The sequence below is a fragment of the Hemitrygon akajei genome, chromosome 8, assembly GCF_048418815.1.
Source record: "Hemitrygon akajei chromosome 8, sHemAka1.3, whole genome shotgun sequence".
Taxonomy (NCBI): domain Eukaryota; kingdom Metazoa; phylum Chordata; class Chondrichthyes; order Myliobatiformes; family Dasyatidae; genus Hemitrygon; species Hemitrygon akajei.
In genome coordinates this window covers 162,381,310-162,401,242 of record NC_133131.1, presented here as the reverse complement: position 1 = coordinate 162,401,242, position 19,933 = coordinate 162,381,310, and the positions used below count along the sequence as shown (strand labels likewise).

Sequence of the window (19,933 nt, the reverse complement as noted above, 5' to 3'; positions counted from 1 at the left end):
CTGAAGGTTGAGGGTAATAACTGTTCCTGAACCTAGTGGTATGAGTCTTGAAAAATATCCCTTTATGTCTGTCCCGATGAAGGGTCTCAGTCCGAAACCTCCACTATTTACTCATTTCCACAAATGCAGCCTGTTAAGTTCCTCCAGCTATTTGTGTGTAGCTTTGTATTTCCAGCATCTGCAGATTTTCTCATGTTTCTGAGGCTCCTAAACCACTTTGCTGATGGCAGCAGCAAAAAGAGAACATGACCTGGGTGTTGGGATGCTGCTTTCCTGTGACAATTTTCTATGTAGATGTGCTCAGTGATGGACTGGGCTGTATTCACTACTTTTTGTATGATTTTCCATTCAAGGGCACTGGTGTTTCATCCCCAGGAAATACAGGAAGAGAAAGAGAATTAAGACAAGTTACATTTGCAAATATACATGTCAAGTTTCATGATACCCTGTTTATTAGAAGAGGAAAGATACTGCCCAGGTTTCCCAAGGATATTATGTAAATAAGCAAAGGGTAAGGTACAGAACTAAAGGTAGAAGAAGTTTGTTTTACAAGATGCAAATGCTTTTTTTTTAAAAAAAAGGCACAAATTCTTCTGCAGTAATTTGAGGTTCAGATAATTTAGACTGGTAATTTTAACACAGGATCAGCATCAGATTGGAGATCAAAGCACTTGCATCTTGTTTCAATTATGTGGTGAAGTGTAATGCATTTGTGTGTTCATTTACAATCGTAAAGATAAATCAAAATACCCCATGTCTTGGAAATTACAGGGTAATGGGATAATTATTCACATTGATTGTGAGAAGTTAAGAGCTAAATAATAAATCCAAACCAATTTCAATACAGGCTGCTGCCTGAATTAGATGACATGTCTTCTGAGGAAAGGTTGAGTAAGCTAGGCCTTTTCTCTTTGACCATAATACATTTGAGCAGCAATAGGCCACCCAGCCCATTGAATCTGCTCTGCCATTTCATCATGGCTGTTTTATTTTCCTTCTTAAACCTATTCTCCTGCCTTTTTCCCGTAATCTTTGACATTCTTACTAATCAACCTCTACTTTAAATATACTCAATGACTTGTCCTCCTTACCCATTTGTAGCAATGAATTCCACAAATTCACCTCCAAACCCCACCATAGCTAAAAAAAATTCTTTGGAGTGAAGGATGAGAATTGATTTGATAGAAGGCAGTGCCTTTTTTCCAGGCTGGCAATCGCCAATACCAGAGGACATCTGTTTACGGTGAGTGGAGGAAAGTTTAGGGGAGAGGTCAGTGGTAGGCTTTTTGTTAATTCAAAGTATGTACACAAAGAGTGGTGGGTGCCTGGAACATACTGCCTGGAGTGTTAGTAGATTAAACAGGGACATTTAAGAGGCTTCTAAATAGGCACAATGATTAAATAAAAATAGAGGACTACGGACCTTATAGGAGAAGGATTAAATTGACCGTGGAGTAAATTTATATAGGTAAGCACAAAATTGTGGGCTGAAAGGCCAATAGTGCACTGTTCTATGTTCTAAAGACCAAGATATTTCCTCACAAAGAAAATGGCAGCCAGAAACAGTTTGTAGAACAACAGCTGATTCAGTTTTAATTTGGTAAATTTTCTTCAATAATTAAATATAATATTTCAACAATGTAACATAATCTTCAACAATGGGGAAATATGAAATGAGCCACTTTAAAATGCATATGTTGTATAAATTGCCAATACTAATGTCAAATTATGGCATCTTCTGATACCATTTGAGAAATCAAATGCTTAATTTCACTCAATTTTCCAATAAGGAAAATGATCTGTGCCAAAGAAATTACTTAGAAATAGAACATATTTACTCTCACACACACAAAGGGCAAGATTCAGAAGGATCATACCATACCATTTTAAGCAATACTGTGTTTTTCTTCAAAAGATAAAACAATGTTTTTATACCAAATAAGTGAACAGAGTTTAACTACCCTCGGCAAGGTCAAAGTCTAACTGTTTTCAGTCTATGGGTTATAACTGTTGAAAGTGCAGTGCTGAGGTTACTCAACAGAGATTATAGATTCTTTGTCAACAAAATGTGACTGAAATTTGAAAATGATAGGAATAGCAGGTTAGGCAAACTTCTTTTAAACAGGGATAACAAAATGATCCACAAAAGGTATTTAGTTGTACCTTATAGGTAGCTTACAAATGCCGCACAGAACATCTGTGAAGACAGCACATAACTAAACTTATCAATAAACCTAAAAACTGTTTCTATATTAGGTTTTTAAGCAGTCCCCATGGTTCACAAGTAAACTCTGCTCATGTTTGTAGGTCTGAACTGGCTTAAATTTCAGCCAGGCCAATAACAGCAGCATAACAGCTGACTGTAAAAGCCCTGAGTTTTTGGAAGAGATCACTGTCACTGCTCACACAAGAACAACGGCTCATTTAGGTGACATTGGGAGAAAATTAATGGGAGTCAAAAGTAAATTATGTTATTCTTACCTCGCCACGATTCAATCTTATGCTCCTCCAGTTCATAGATTTGTACCTACAATGGGGAAAAAGGAGAGTTTATCAGTGAAATATTCTCAAAGGTGTCAATCAAATTATCTTTTCTCCTACTTGAACAAGGGCATAACACTGAACAAAGCAGACTACAGTCGGCCCTCCTTATCTGCAGGTTCCGCATGCGTGGATTCAACCAACCGCAGATCGGGAAAACCCGGAAGTTCTCTCTCCAGCACTTGTTGTTTGAGCATGTACAGACTATTTTTTCTTGTCACTATTCTACAACTATTTACATAGCATTTACATTGTATTAGATAGATAGATAGATAGATAGATAGATACTTTATTCATCCCCATGGGGAAATTCAACATTTTTTCCAATGTCCCATACACTTATTGTAGCAAAACTAATTACATACAATACTTAACTCAGTAAAAGTATGATATGCATCTAAAATCACCCTCTCAAAAAGCATTAATAATAGCTTTTAAAAAGTTTTTAAGTAGTTTACTTAAACACATTGAGTCCTAACCCTGGCACTTTAACATATCTTACTCCTGGCGGTTGAATTGTAAAGCCGAATGGCATTGGGGAGTATTGATCTCTTCATCCTGTCTGAGGAGCATTGCATCGATACCAACCTGTCGCTGAAACTGCTTCTCTGTCTCTGGATGGTGCTATGTAGAGGAAGTTCAGGGTTTTCCATAATTGACCGTAGCCTACTCAGCGCCCTTCGCTCTGCTACCGATGTTATACTCTTCAGTACTTTGCCCACGACAGAGCCCGCCTTCCTTACCAGCTTATTAAGACGTGAGGCGTCCCTCTTCTTAATGCTGCCTCCCCAACACGCCACCACAAAGAAGAGGGCGCTCTCCACAACTGACCTATAAGTATAACTATAACTATAAGTAACCTAGAGATGATTTAAGAGTACAGGCAGTCCCCGGGCTATGAACGAGTTCCGTTCCTGAGTCTGTCTTTAAGTCGGATTTGAAGTCGGAACAGATACATCCGGTATTATTCAGTGTCAGTCAAATGTTTGTCTTAGTATACAGTATACATTTTACCTTTCTATGAATATAAAACACTTAAGAAATGTATGTATTTCAATAATGAAACCACTGCGTTGCTTAGTAATAATTGTAGCTTTCATTGGGGCAGGGCCTTTCACATGCTCCATTAAAATTGTTCTGATCGTTGACCGACTGTAGCCTAATGTTTTTCCAATGACCGATGGCGTTTCACCTCTTTCCGATCGCTTTATTACTTCCACTTTATTTTCAATCGTGATTGTGATTATTTTCGTGAACAGAAACACTGCGGATTCAGAGCTGCGCCAGGTCCTAAAGTCCACTGTACTGAGACAGGTTAAATAAGGTTCGGGGTTCTGCTGGGTCCTAAAGATCACCACACTGGTCAGGCTAAATAAGGGACTTGAGCATCCGCGTTTTTTGGTATCCGCGGGGGGGGGGGGGGGGGGTCCTGGAACCAATCCCCCGCGGATAAGGAGGGCCGACTGTATGTAGAAAATTGGTCAATTGATAGGGCAATGAGTGATATTGAACAAACAGACCAAAGTTATTGGTCCAATCTGTCAATCATTTGAATTAAAAATGAAAGGGGGGGGGGGAATCTCATTGAAATCTATCAAATATTGAAAAGCCTAGATAGAGTGGACATGCAGATGTTTACCGTAGTGGGCGGGTCTAAAACCAGAGGGCACAGCTGCTTTAGAACAGAGATGAAGAGGAATTTCTTCAGCCAGAGGGTGGTGAATGTATGGAATTAAATTGCCACAGACGGCTGTAGACGAAAAGTCACTGGGTATATTTAAAGTGGAGGTTGATAAGTTCTTGATTAGTAAAGATGTGAATGTTTATGGGAAGAAAGCAGGAGAATGGGGTTGAGAGGGATAATAAATCAGCCATGATCTATGGGATGAATAGCCTAATTCTGCTCCTATGTCATAGTCTCATGCAGTCTTTGATGAGGTGATGGATAGCTTATGAGGAAAAAGTATGATGGTGGTAGTGAACCCAACTCCTGAGATCAATACCACAATTTAGCACCCTTTACTGAAACCTTTTGAATGTCCAACAATTATATTGAGAATTCTCAGGCAACTGAGTGAGATAAACAGCAAAATTCATATTTAATTACGTCAGATTACGATATGCACATGGAACTAAGAAAGGAACTAAAATATGATTAAAAATCTTAGGAAACAGGCAATGGTGGACTTGCTTCCATGACTTTTGGAGATTCCAAGTTGACGGCTAAGGTCAATGTAGAATCGACAAACCTTGCCATGTGTACAAAAGGTGGCAGTAAATGGGGCTGGATAGTGGATGTTTAGGGAGCTGAGGTATTACTTTGGCCTTTTTGCTGGTCTTATGTGCTCTTGAAGAAACTCAGGATCTCTAGTGACATCCTAAATATTCCTCCTTGAATTTCAACAGTCATGCACCAGGGAATTCCATGAGTCAGTGAAGAATTTTGCACCTTTTTAGGGAAGCTTCAAGAACATCTTGCAATGTCCCTACTGTCCACCTGGTCATCTCTTGCTGAGGTACAACTCTGAAACTGATAAAACTGTTTATTATTGTCACATGAACCGAGGTACAGTGGAAAAACCTGTTTTACAAGGTAAATTCATTACAACAATGCATTAAGTTAGTACACAGTAAAACAAAAACAGAATGCAAATAAAGAGTTACAGTTACAGAGCAAGTGCAGTGCAGATAGACAGCAAGGTGCAAGGTCACAATAAAGTAGAGTGTGACGTCAAGTCTCTTATCGAACTAGGGAAACATTCAATAGTCCTACAACAACAGGATAGAAACTGTCCTTGAGACTGGTGGTGCACGCTTTCAGGCTTTTGTATCTTCTGCCTGATATGATTGGGGAGAAGAAAGAAAGTCGATGTGAATTACACTGGTTGCTTTACTGAGGCAGCATGAAATGTAGATAGAGTTTCCATGATGTACTGAGGTGTGTCGACAACTCACTGCAGTTTCTTCCAGTCATGGCAGAGTAGTTGCCATTCCAAGCTGTGATGTGTCCGGATAAGAGTCTTTCAATGTGCATTGATAAAAACCGGAGAGGGTCAAAGGGGACATGCCAATGTTCTTTAGCCTTGTGAGGAATGAGAAGTGCTGGTCAGCTTTATTGGCTGTGGTGTCACGGCGAGTAGTATGTACATTAGGAACCTGACATCAGGAAAGAAATAATGTAGCCTATACAATGGAATTGAATGGGTGTAATCAGAGTCTCCGAGCTGGGATCCCACCTGAGCAGAGGACTGTGAAATTAAAATGATTATCCTTTAAATGAATTTAGAACATTTGGTGGAGAAAGCATTGATAGTACCTCCAAGGCCAACATCTCCAGCATGGAGGCACTATAGCTCCAGTGACTTGCATTCAGTCCAGATCTCCTTAACAATGTGGGTGGAGACTGAACATCATCACCATGACAATGCTGATTTCCTCCAGGCACCCGAATTCCCTCCCACATACTGGAGGTGTTGGTATGTAGAAGGGAATTCCCACGTACCCTCCCTTAGTTTAAAAAAAAGCAAAATTAAAGGAGAGTTGGTGACTTGAGAGGGAATACATTGCAGGGATACAAGGAATGAAAGGAAATGGGACTGATTCAATAACTTTTTTGGAAGTTGGCAAGAACCTGAGGAAATTTTAAACTTTGTACATATAAATAAAACCACAGCCTGGCTGGCATCCTTGACCTCAGCTTCTTGTTCCATTTATTCAATAGCCAAGGATACCTCAGGCTAATAACCAAATGCTGACTCACACAATGTTCTGCAATTTCAGTTGCTGCTCCAACTCATCTGGCCAGTGTAAGCTGCTCTTTATGTAGGTGAACTACAGAATCTCCGAGAATAAGGTTACAAAGGAATAGGGATATGGACTGTGGATGTTAGAATCTGGACAACACACAAAAAGCTGGAAAGATCCCAGCAGATCAGGCAGATTTACAGAGTGAAATGGAAAGTTTGATGTTTCCAATTGAGACCCTTCATCTGGATTGCTGCTCTCCAAAACCAACTCCAGATGAAGGGTCTTGATACAAAATATTGACTGTACATTTTCCTCCAATCATGCTGCAATGAAAAAAAAACTTGCAGTAGCATCACAGGCACAAAGCATTAGATAAATAGCATTTACAAGTGTGCTAAATTACTCAAGTTACAAGCGAATGGGATTGCTTTGTTAGCTAACAGGTACAATAGGCCAAATGGCCTATTTCAATAGTAAACACAAAGTACACTGCAGATGCTGTGGTCAAATCAAGACGTACAATAAAGCTGGATGAACTCAGCAGGTCGGGCAGCATCCGTTGAAAGACGAAGGGTCTCGATTCAAAACGCTGACTGCTTCTTTCAACGGATGCTGCCCGACCTGCTGAGTTCATCCAGCTTTTTTGTATGGCCTATTTCAATAGCTATATAGAAATATACCAGGCTTCAAAATGTGCATTCTATTCCAAGAAGACCTAAGTTTCCAGTATGTGCTCAAAGTATTCCTGGCCCACAATAGCTCAAAGTGAGGAACAGCATTCAGTATGACATGAAGAGCCCCCAGTATATGTGTCAGAAGCAACCAGAGGTCACAAGAAGAAGAACAATACCTCACAACGTGCAGCTCAGAGAATGTTTTGGAACAAAGGATTTCATTTTGTGGGGTAGTGTCACGTTTACTGGGGGTAAACAAAGCTGCTACCTGTCACAAGCTTCACCTGATGATCCTTAATAAACTGAATAACGAGAACAGTACATGACGTTTAAAATTAATTAGTTGGAAGAGGAGTAAGGTTCAGGTGAGGAGATATTAAAAAGTTAGAGAGAATCTTTTATTTTAAGGTGATTGGAGCAAAGTATGGGGGGGTGTTGTGTCAGAGCTATTTTTTTCCATAGAGTGGTGGGAGCGTGAAATGTGCTGCCAGGGGTGATGGTAGAGGCAGATTCAATAGGGATATTTAAAAGACTCTTAGGTAGGCACATGGATGAGAGAAAAATCGAGGGCTATGTGGGAGGGAAGGGTTAGATTGAGTTTAGAGTAGGTTAAGAGGTCAGCACAACATCATGGGCTTAAGGGTCTGTTCAATGCTATAGTGTTCTATGTAAATACACAAGACAGTAGCTTGGGGCAAATTATAGTAAGAACCTAGTTCACAAATATAGTTGGCCATAAAGTGCTAATGAATGGAATTACTAGAGAGTAGACTTGATAATTGGCTTGAACATGGTGGGCCAAAAGGCCTGTTTCTTCGCTGTGTAACTCTCCGACTCCATCATTCAATTAGCCATTAAATAGAAAAATGGTAAGGTGGCAACACTTAAGCCCTTTATACAAATGTACCTAGCATGGGGAGCAAATGGGAAAATTTGAGTAGCTCTAAGTATGAGCTAACAGCCATTACACAGATGCAATTACAAAGGGACCAAGGGTGAAAGATGGCAGTGGCAGATGGAATTTAATCCAGGGAAGTTAAATTCTGACATGACGTATGGAGTGAAATTCAGGATCTAGAGCTGATTCTGTTACAGGAGTCAAACTGGACACACTGAAACTGTGATAGGACAAAGGACCCTCCTTGGCCGTTCTGGATGTTTCTCGCCCTCTGCATGCCACTGTAGCTGAACAGAGGAACTCTTTTAGTAATAGACCAAAACAACTGCGCTGCTCCAAAGAGCACCATATGAGGTCATTCTTATCCTTGTCCATCAGGCTCTATAATGAATCAACCTATAGCCGGGGAAGCGATGACCCACCTCCTGTCAGACTGTTATTAAGCTCTGTTTACCACACCCGATGCAATACTACCGTCACTTCTTATCCGGATGGTGTGAATGTTCACCCATTACTGTATAACATTGTGGTAATTCATGTACTACCTTATCTTGAACTTGTAAATCTTCTAATCTTTGACTTGTAAATCTTGTACACCTTATTTTTAAGGTAACTTTTTTATTCCTTCTTCTCTTCTAATATTTGTATAGCTGAGCATGTGTAATCCTACTGTGACACTGATTTCCTTTGGGATTAAGAAGTATCTATATATCTATCTAGAAGGCACAGGCCTAAGGTGGACAGGAGAATTTTGAAGAGATCTGGGGGCAAGTTTTTCCACATGAAGGGTAGTGAATATCTGGAAAAAACTGCTAGAAGAGGTGGCAGGGGCAGATATAATGTTTAAAAGACATTTGCACAAGTACTTAGCTTAGGTAGGTATAGGATATGGACATAAAGTGGGCAAATAGGATTAATGTAGACAGGCACAGACAAGATGGGCCAAAGGGCTTGTTTCTGTACAGTACATTAATACGGTATTAAGGCTGAGAATAAATATTCCAATTTAATTAATGTTTTAAAAATATAGGTAAATACTTTAATGATCCCAAAGGAAATTACAGTGTCACTGTACCATTACAAATGCACAGATATACAAATATTAGAAGAGAAGTTGAAAGAATAAAAAATAAGTTACCACAAACAGTGTAATAGGAGTAGGTCATCACTTCCCTGGCTATAGGTTGACTCAATGTAGAGCCTAATGACCTCATATAGAGCTCTTTGGAGCAGCACAGTTGTCTTAGTCTATTACTAAAAGTGCTCCTCTGTTCAGCCAAAGTGACATGCAGGGGGTGAGAAACATTGTCCAGAATTGCCAGAATTTTCCATTGGGTCCTCTGTTCTACCACAGCCTCCAGTATGTCCATTTTGACTCCTTTAACAGAACCAGCCTTTCTAAACAGTTTATTGAGCTCGTTGGCATCACCCGTGTTGATGCCATTGTCCCAGCACACCACTGCATAGAAGACTGTACTGTTGGCGACAGACTGGTAGAACACGTAAAAGGAGTGGCCTGCATACCCCTAAGGACCTCAGTATCCTCAAGAAGTAGAGGAAACTCTTGGCCCTTCTTGTACACAACCTCTGTGTTCGTGCTCCACTCAAATCTGTCATCCAGGTGTTATCCCAGATACTTGTAGGTCCTCACCACATCCATGTCCTCACCACTAATAATTAACAGGGAGCAGTGCAGGCTTAGTCTTCCTAAAGTCCATCACCATCTCCTTAGTCTTACTGATGTTGAGCTGTGGATGATTCAGTTTGCACCATTTGACAAAGTCCTCCACCAGGGCACTCTGTACTCATCGTCCCATCCTCCTTTTATACACCCAACTATTGCTGAGTCATCAGAGAATTTCTGCAGATGACATGATTCAGTGTTGTATCTCAAGTCCAAGGTATACACGGTAAACAGGAAGGAAGCCAATACAGTCCCCTGTGGGGCCCCAGTGCTACTTATAGCCATGTCTGACACACAGCTCTGAAGCCACACAAACTGTGGTCTGCCGGTCAGGTAGACTATTATCGAGGATACAGTGGAAGTGCCAACCTGCATTTCTTCCCTGGCAAAAGGTCTCTGGCTCTCCACTCAATTTCTGCCTCTTATCATTTTGTATACTTCCATCAAGTAGCCTCTAATCCTCCTTCGCTCCAAAGAGAAAAGCTCAACTCAACCTGTCTTCATATGAATTGTTCTCTAATACTGGCAGCATCCTGGTAAATCTCCTCTTACCCTCTCTAAAGCTTCCAAATCCTTCCTATAATGAGGCAACCAGAACTGAACACAATTCCAAGTGTGATCTAACCAAAGTTTTATAGGGCTGCAAAACTACCTTGCAGCTTTGAACTCAACATGCACTTTTTCCACAGTGAATGTATTCCTGTGTTGTCCTCTGTGGTCCTTACTCAACCCTAAACAGAGTGTACCATACCAGTGGGAGGCTCAGTAGCATAGTAGTTAGCACAACGCTTTACAGTACAGGTGACCTAGGTTCAATTCCCACTGCTGCCTGTAAGGAGTTTGTATGTTCTCCCTGTGACAATACGCATTTCCTCCAGGTGCTCCGGTTACCTCCCACAGTCCAATGACATACCAGTTGGTAGGTTACTTGGTCATTGTAAATTGCCCCATTATTAGGCTCGGATTAAATCAGGGAATTGCCAGGGTGGCTTGGCTCGAAGGGCTGGAAGAGCCTATTCCATGCTGTACTCCAATAAACTGTGTTTACAACAATATGAGCACAATGGAAGAAAGGCAAGAGAAACTCAGGGCCTTGGTGTCATCATTAAAGTTAGATGTCATCCTCCCAATTTCTTGAGTTCAGTCAAGTGTATAATAAATGAGCAGGAACAACACATTTTCTCCTCTATGCAAAGCCTTTCATTCTGCTTTACAATTATCTGTGTGGCTGCTTTTCACAGACTGTTGCTTGCCATTATTTTCTACATCAATCTCCATTGCTCAAAACACAAGCTAGTAATGGCTACATGTTTCTCCTTCAAACATGGTTCTATTAATCTCAATACAGTAGCCTCATTGCACATTTATTGTAGAAGCTCTAGCCATATTCCTACCTAGGCTGGATTTTTTTTATATAAATACTGGCATTTTTATCAATTTTCTTCCAAAAACTATCAATGCAAAGTGCACTTAGTGAGCTGATCAGAAGTAGTTTATTTCTGAGATCACAGAGTAAGTAATTTGCTAGTTAATCTTGGTATTCACAGGTATTGGGAAACTGTTCATCTGACAGTCTGAGTGGGTGACAACTATTTTGATGGAGACATCTTTTAAAAACCAAATCTAAACAACATATTAACTCTCACATTTCAAAACCAGGTCTCTGTGATAAAATGCAGATATAATATCAACAAGGGATACAGGCAAATAAGCTCTTCCTGGGCTTCCAGCCGGGTAAAGGTACCTCATGTTGGCAGCCAATGGAGTAACATCGTCTTAGATTGCTCCTACCCTACTTACTTGGTTGTCTCCTACCAGTTTTTTTTTGAAACCTTATTATAATATTTTAATACTGCTCTACTATGACTGGGAAAAGAACAAAAGCTTTTGCAAAAGAAAGAGAAACAGAAGATGAATCCCCAGTCACTTTGGATTCTATCAGCAACTTCCTTAAACGGCAAAAATCGGAATTTTCTGAGGAGTTTCACCAACTTAATGGCAAATTGGATACATTCCAACTAACTTCAATTGAGCATGAGAATTGAATTCAGGAAAATACTGCAAGACTGGCAACACTTGAAGAGAATGTTGAAGATACAATTAAATTCTACAAAGGGTTATCCTTATCCAATGAAAAAATGATGAAAAGGATTATGTCTAGAAAATAGAAACAGGAGAAATCATTTGCGAATTCTGGGTCTTGAAGAATCAATTGAAGGTGCTGACCCTACGAAGTACTTTGCAAACTTTCTGAAACAGCTATTCCCTGTTTTATTCTTTTCCAAGCCGAAGCTCGATGGAGCATATCACTCGACGACTTCAAAGCCATTGTCGTGGGCAGCGAGACCCAGGTTGGTCATTCTAAGTTTTCATGAATTTCCTATTAAGGACCTTTTAATTCACCACACCTGTCAACTAGGAATGATCGATTTCCTTCGTTACAAGGTCAGATTTGTGGAAGCCTGAAGTCATGGCTGAACGTATGAAATACAAAGAAGTTATGTCAGAATTGTACGATAAAGGATTTAAACCATCCCTTTGGTTTCCAGCCTGAGTATTGTTTTGAAGAACGGAATGCAAAGAAGAATAAAGTCGGTTGAAGATGCAAAAGAGTTTTTGAAGGTGGAAGTCTAAAACTTACATTTCATATTTGATCAATTTTTTCTTCTGTTAATATGAATCTGAAATAAGGTTTCAATAAGCGTACATTTTGGCTGTTCATATACTGCCTTTTTTAAATACTTTATTTTATCCCTTTTTGAGGCTTTATTTTAATATAGCTTACTTCGAATTTGTTTAAATTGACCTTTTTATATTTTTGAATGCAGGTGTCCCCCGTTTTTCGAATGTTTGCTTTACGACACCTCGCTGTTACGAAAAAAGGCTGCACATGCCCTGAGCAGCCAAGCTCCTCCCCTGGAACTGCATTCTAGCCGGCATTGCTTAAACATGTGCCTGTGAGCATCTGTGCTTTATGTTGATTTATTTTGTGCATCCGTTAGCAAGATGAGTTCTAAGGTATCGGAAAAGCCTAAAAGAGCACGTAAGGGTGTTACACAGCGTAAAACTAGACAGAGACATAGTGTTTCAATCGCGGTGAACGAAGGATATAGTGAGTTTGGCTAAGGGTTTGTGGAAGTTGACGAAGATGATGTTGAAGAGGTTTTGACATCCCATGACCAAGAACTGACAGATGAAGAGCTGATAAAGAGGAAAGGATAACAATTGAAGCTGAACGCAGTAGCACCCAGGAACTGAACATGAAGCAATTGCGTGAGATTTTCACTGCGATTGACAATGCTGCAATGATTGCAGAAAAGTATGATTTTAATTCTGAAAGGATACGTAGGTTTAGGGCATATTTGCAGAATGGTTTGAGTGCTTACAAAGAACTATATGATAGAAAAATGTGCGAGGCTAAGCAGTCAAGCATACTGTCGTTTTTCAAGCCTTCCACATCAGCCTCAGCAGATGACGAAACTCGACCTTCCACATCGAGGCAGGCAGACATAGAAGAAGGTGACCTGCCTGCCCTGATGGAAACAGACGACGATGAGAAGACACCCCAGTGTACCACCACCTCAACTTCCGACGAGTCAGCCTAACACACCATCATCAGTGTGCTCACTGTCTTCCCGATTCCGGTAAGTGAAACTACACTGGGCGTACATTAATTCTGCTTTATATAGGCTGTGTATTTTTATGTGTTATTCGGTAGCTTTATAGCTTAAAGGTCACTGGAAAGAGTGCTTCTGCCGAGAGCGCTTGCACTGTGTGTTTCTGCCAAGAACACTTGCGTGAGATTTTCGCTACGGTGGATAGTTGCTGCAATAATTGCAGAAAAGTATTCCTACTTTATATAGGTTGTGTATTTATCAGATCATTCCTGCTTTTACTACATGTTACTGTTATTTTAGGTTTTATGTGTTATTTGGCATGACTTGGTAGGTTATTTTTTGGGTCTGAATGCTCACAAATTTTCCCCATATAAATAAATGGTAATTGCTTCTTCACTTTACGACATTCCGGCTTATGAACCATTTCATAGGAACGCTCTACCTTCGGATAGCAGGGGAAACCTGTACTGAGTTAATTTTCTTTCTATGTTGTGTCTTGGTAGGGACATAATTGACCTTGAAGGACCGGAGTTTCTGTAAATAGGATTTTTGGGGGGGGGGGGGGTACTTAGTTCTTAGCTCGCTGACTGCCTATTGGTCAGCCTTCTGGCTTTGGGTGTGGGAGGGACTAGGGTCTAATTCTTTCTGGGAGCTGTGTTGGGTTGATTATATGATTGTCAGTTTGATTACTTTACCTTACAATTTGCTTTCTAGTTTCAATAACTTATAGCCAGACCTTTTAATTACATGATTATTTGTATTTAAAATGGTTCGAAAGATTAACTTACTTAGCTTGAATGTGAAAGGACTCAATCATCCTATTAAATGGAACAAAATGTTTGCTTATATTAAAAAATTAAAAGCACCCTTTTTTTTTACAAGAAATGCACATACGCAGCTGTGATAACTTATGTTTTTTTACTCGGTGGAAGGGTATACAATTCCATTCTTTGTTTAATGCAAGATCACTTGCATTTTTGTAGATAATACAGTTTCCTTTGTTCAGCATAAAGTTGTTTCGGATCCTAATGGTTGATTTGTCATTGTATCAGGGAGCTTAGGCAGTAAATTAATTGTTTTTGCTAATGTATATGCCCTCAACGTAGATGATCCAGGATTTTTTGAACGCCTATTTTCATTTCTGCCAGATTTGTGTACTTATTCTCTCATTATGGGAGGAGATTTTAACCGCTGGTTAGATTCAATATTAGATCACTCATCCGTCAAACCAGCCACACTTAATAAGTCAGCTTTGTTTATCCAATCCTTTCTAACTAAATGTGGTATAGTTGATGCTTGGTGTTTTCTTCATCCGCCGCACTGGGAGTATTCTTTTTTCTCTCATGTCCATCATTCTTATACCAGGACTGATAATTTTTTATTGACAGTTGAATGATTCCATTGATTCGATCGATCGAATATAAAGAGATTGTTATTTCTGACCACTCTCATGTACTTCTATCTCTAAATCTTCCTGGCCCTAACTCTATGAGTAGATTTTGGCGATTTAACTCTGTTATCCAATGAGGACTTTTTTAAAATTTATGAAGAATCAAATTACTCTTTTTTTTTTAAGAAAATATGCCAGAAGAGATGTCTAGTCTTATTGTATGGGATACTGTTAAAGCATATATCTGGGGTCAAGTTATTTCTTATACTGCAAACATCATTAAAAAAGCTAACAGAGAGAGAAACGAACTAGCTAATCAGTTAAAACAACTGGATCGTAAATATGCTTTGGTACCTGATCCTGAAACATACAAGAGACATATTGAAACCAAAACTAAATATGATCTCCTTTTAACCTATCCAATTGAAAGTCAGCTTTTAAAAGATAGAAGTCAATTTTATATTCACAGAGGTAAAACTGGTAAACTACTGGCTAATCAATTGAAACCATTTATAGGCAAATTAAAGAAATACATAAAATTAATGGGGATATTTCAACTGATCACTTTGAAATTAATGACACTTCTAGGGAATTTTATTCCAAATTACATAGCTCTGACCCTGTTTCTGAAAATATTGCAATGAATAATTTTTTATATCAATTAAATATTCCTAATCTTTCGATAGATGACCGTAGGCAATTGGATCAACCCACTTCCCAGGAGGAAATTGCTCAGGCTATTTGAGAATTGCATTCTGGGAAATCCCCAGGACCTGATGGTTTCTCTGGAGAGTTTTATAAGGCTCTTTCCTCCTTGCTTATACCACACTTATGTTCTACCCTTACAGATTCCTTCAAAGTAGGAAGATTACCGCAGTCTTTTTACGAAGCCTCCATTCCGCTTATTCTCAAAAAGAATAAGAATCCTACTGAATGTTCTTCGTATAGACCTATCTCTTTACTCAATTTTGATACTAAAATTTTATCTGAAATGTTGGCTCGCAGACCTGAAAATATTATATCTTCTATAGTTTCGGATGATCAGATAGGATTTAATAAAAATTGATATTCCCATTTTAATATACGGCATTTGTTCAATGTTATGCATTCTCCATCTAAGGAAATATCGGAAAATGTGTGATATCTTTGGATGCGGAGAAGGCCTTTGACTGAGTTGAATGGAATTATCCTTTTACATTCTTAAATAAATTTAATTTTGGACCTAATTTTATTAATTGGATTAAATTACTTTATTTCCCTCCACTTGGTTCTTACTAATCTTCAGAATTCTAAAGCTTTTAAATTTCAATGTGGAACTAGACAAGGTTGTCCTTTGAGCCCTCTGCTTTTTGATTTGGCATTAGAACCCTTAGCAATTGCTTTTCAAGAGTCTAAAGAGATTACTTGTATTTTAAGGTGAGGTACTATTCATAAAGTGTCACTCTATGCTGATGACTTATTGCTTTTTATATCTAATGTTACAACCTCTTTACCATTTATGTTCCATTTACTGACCAATTTTAGTCAGTTCTCAGGATATAAATTAAATTTATATAAGAGTGAACTGTCTCCTTTAAACAATTTAATACCATCCGATATTAACCTTCCCTTTAAAATTTTAAGAAAACAATCTACGTATTTAGGAGTAACAATCACTAAGAATTATAAAGATTTATTTAAGGAAAATTTTTTAACTTTATTGAATTATGTTAAAAAACACTTTCTAATTGGTCGCCTTTCTCTTTATCAATGATTGGCCGAATTAATTCTATTAAAATGAATATCGTACCTAAACTTATATACCTTTTTCAAGCTGTGCCTGTTTTTAATTTCTAAATCTTTTTTTGACTCTTTGGATTCAATTCTCTCTTCCTATATATGGAAGAATAAAAAACCTCAAATAAATAAAGTTCACCTTCTAAAAACCAAACAGAATGGAGGCTTTGCCTTACCGAATTTTAGATTATATTATTGGGCAGTTAATATACGAAATATTATGTTCTGGATATATTACATTAACCGTGAGAATTGCCCTATATGAGTTTCTTTGGAAGTCAATTTTGTTATGAAATTTTCCATTACTTCTTTACTTGGATCCTCACTTCCTCTATCTTTAAATAATCTGACAATGCGGTGGTCAAACGTACTTCGAGGATTTGGTTACAGTTTAGAAAACATTTTGGTTTATTGAGATTCTCCCTCTCGAGTCCCATCTTTTCTAATTGCTTTTCTAAACCACCTTTAATGGACCTATCTTTTAAAGAATAGGATAGATTGGGTATTAAACGATTTCAGGATTTGTTTGATGTAGGGAATTTTTCTTCTTTTGCGCAACTTTCAACGAAATTTAACCTTTCTAATACTCACTTTTTTCCAATATTTACGGATTAGAGATTTTTTAAGATCCCAACTGCATACATTTCCTACAAGCCCAGATAAGAATATAATAGATAAAACTTTTAATCTGAAACCCTTTGACAACAGTTCAATATCTCACATTTATGATCTGCTGTTGGGACTGGAAAGGCCTCTTTAGATAAAATTAAAGGAGACTGGGAAAAGGATTTACAGATTCTCATATCTGAAGAGAACTGGAAGACTATTTTAAAATTGATTAATTCTTCATCATTATGTGCTCGTCATTCATTATTACAATTCAAAGTGGTACATAGAGTTCATATGTCTAAAGACAAGCTCTCTCGTTTCTACACAGATATTTCCCCCTACTATGATAAATGTATTAATGGAGTGGCCACACTAATTCATATGTTTTGGACATGTCTGAGCCTTGAAAAATTTTGGAAAGATGTGCTTCAAACTTTTCTGTACTCTTCAATGTTAGTTTTAAGCCCAATCCCTTGACTGACATGTTTGGTATTGTTGAGGATAGTATTACAAAACTGAAGCCATCTAATTTGCGGGTACTGGCCTTCATGTCTCTTATGGCCAGGAGGGCGATCTTGCTCAAGTGGAAGGAGGCTGCCCCGCCCACTCATGTTCAATGCCTATCTGAAGTTATGTTGTGCCTTGATCTAGAGAAGATTTGTTGTTCGATTTTTGATTCTAAACATGATTTTATAATGTTATGGGGACCCTTTCTGAGATATTTTCATAATCTTTGAACTGTTATTAAAGTATGGTTCTGAGCCATTATTATTATAATATTATATGGTAAGGTTTTTTTTCCTCTTTTCTTTTTCACCAACCAGCTCATTTTGGTAGTGGGGGTAGATTTTTGTTTAATAAAATACAATTATTCTACTTTATTTCATTTCATAATTCAATCTTTTTTTCTACATGATTGATTTGGAATATGGGATACTGTGATCATATTACTGTGAGTTAAATGTAATTCATATTACTTGTATCCTTATGAATTTTGTATTATATCCATACAACTTATATAATATTAGTAAAAATATTAAGAGAGAAAAAAATGCAGATATAATTTCAACAAGGGATACAGGAAAATAAACTCTTCTTGGGCTTCCAGCCAGGTAAAGGTATCTATTATAACCAACGTTTTGATTCCAAACTCCGGGATGGTGCCTGAAGGGATACAGTATTGCAGCCATTATACAAAGACAGGTACTTCATTTGCAACATTACATTTGGGTTTAATTATTCCTTTAGCTTGCTCTACATAAAATAAAACAGCTCAAGGATTTGAAACCAGTTTTGGCTCGCCTGTTTAATTTGACCTGTTTTCCCCTGGTCGTAACCATACATGCTGATGCATGGATAAATTCCTTAGTTCTGACAAACGTAACTCACTTTGACTAGTTACAATGAGCACAACGGACCTAGGGAAGTATTATTCAGAAATGCAATCGACCCCATAGTTCTCTGGCACAATATTCCTTCACACTAAATCTTGAAAATGCTCCTGCATGCAAATTATTTGATAATTTCTATCTCTCTTTGTTTATTTATTTAAAAATTTGTTTAGCGATACAGCACAGTAACAGGCCCTTCCATCTCAAAAATCTGGTGCCGCTCAATTACTCCCTTGTGACTAATTAACCTATTAACCTGTAGGTCTTTGGAACGTGGGAGGAAACTGGAGCATCCGGAGGAAACCCATGCAGTCACGAGGAAAACATACAAACTTCTTACATGCAGCAGCAGGAATTGAACCTGGGTCACTGGCAGAGAAATCGGCAGTAGTAAAACACCGCATTTGCACTGGGCATAGGATTGACTTTGATGGCACAAAACTACTGTGCCTTGCTAATGTCTTTTGGGATCTCCTGGTAAAATAAGCCATTGAGTTAATACTCAAAGAAAAGAATTTTAACAAAGATGAAGGTCTCACTCTAAGTAAGAACTGGAATTCGATTGTAAATAAGGTGGGAGATTAGAAACCTGAATGGATGAGGACCAACCAATCAGGAGGGACAGAATATGGGGTATAATTACTATTGGACTAGACATGCCTGTCATCCCTGAAGAAGATGGCAGAGTTTATCATTGGTTATAATCGATATCTGTACCTGGCTGGAAGCGTGAGAAGAGTTTAGTTGTTACACTGACCGTTATGATACTGTGCTGCACGATTTATGCATGGCCAATTTCCTTAGTATTACCTTCCAGCAAATAGTTTCAATACTGCTCTCAACTCAATAACTACTTTCTCTGTGAAAATCAAGACAAAATTATTTTACATTTCACTATTCTCTCAATCTCAACAAGTATTCCAAATCCTGCAGACTTGCACTATCCCGATATAAGGTATTTCCATGTATCTATTTTGCTTACTTTTTTGTATTCCCTGATTATCACTCCTTCAGGTAGCTTTATTCTCTTTTATTTTAGGTATTAAATGCTCCTTTTTAAGGTTAGGTTTGCTCTCAGCTACATAACCACACGTAAAACTCATTTTCATTTCATAAACTATTTACCCATATTACTTTAATTCAAACAATATGGTAATAAAGGATACTAATTTGGTTGCAGATAGGTTTAATGATTTCTTTGTTAATGTGGGAACTAAATTAGCTAATCAATTACTGAACCCAGCAATAAAGATGGAGTGAATAGTAATATTATCAATATAAACAATTACACTGTGTTTATTAGAGCAACTGATGAAAAAGAAATAATTGATATAGTATATAAATCAAAGAGCAAGAAATCAACAGATTGGAATGGATATAATATGTATTTAATCAAAAACATTATTGACTGTGTTGTGAAACCACTGACTCATATCTGTAATCAGTCTTTGATTGCTGGAAAATTTCCCAATAAAATGAAAATAGCCAAGGTCATTCCAATATACAAAGCTGGAGATAAACATGTATTTTCAAATTATAGACTAGTTTCTTTGTTCTCACAGTTTTCCAAAATATTGGAAAAATACTTTTAAGAAGGTTAAATGAT

At 38.1% G+C, this 19,933-nt stretch overlaps 1 protein-coding gene across 8 annotated transcripts in view; it reads right to left on the bottom strand.

The window, feature by feature from the left end:
- Positions 1-19,933, bottom strand: part of prkag2a (protein kinase, AMP-activated, gamma 2 non-catalytic subunit a) — a 515,738-nt gene that overhangs the window by 39,918 nt on the left and 455,887 nt on the right. For all 8 annotated transcript variants that reach the window (XM_073054948.1, XM_073054946.1, XM_073054947.1 and 5 more), the window contains one exon: positions 2,482-2,527. In XM_073054948.1, coding sequence (XP_072911049.1) covers positions 2,482-2,527 — 46 coding nt within the window. The remainder of the gene's footprint in view (positions 1-2,481; positions 2,528-19,933) is intronic.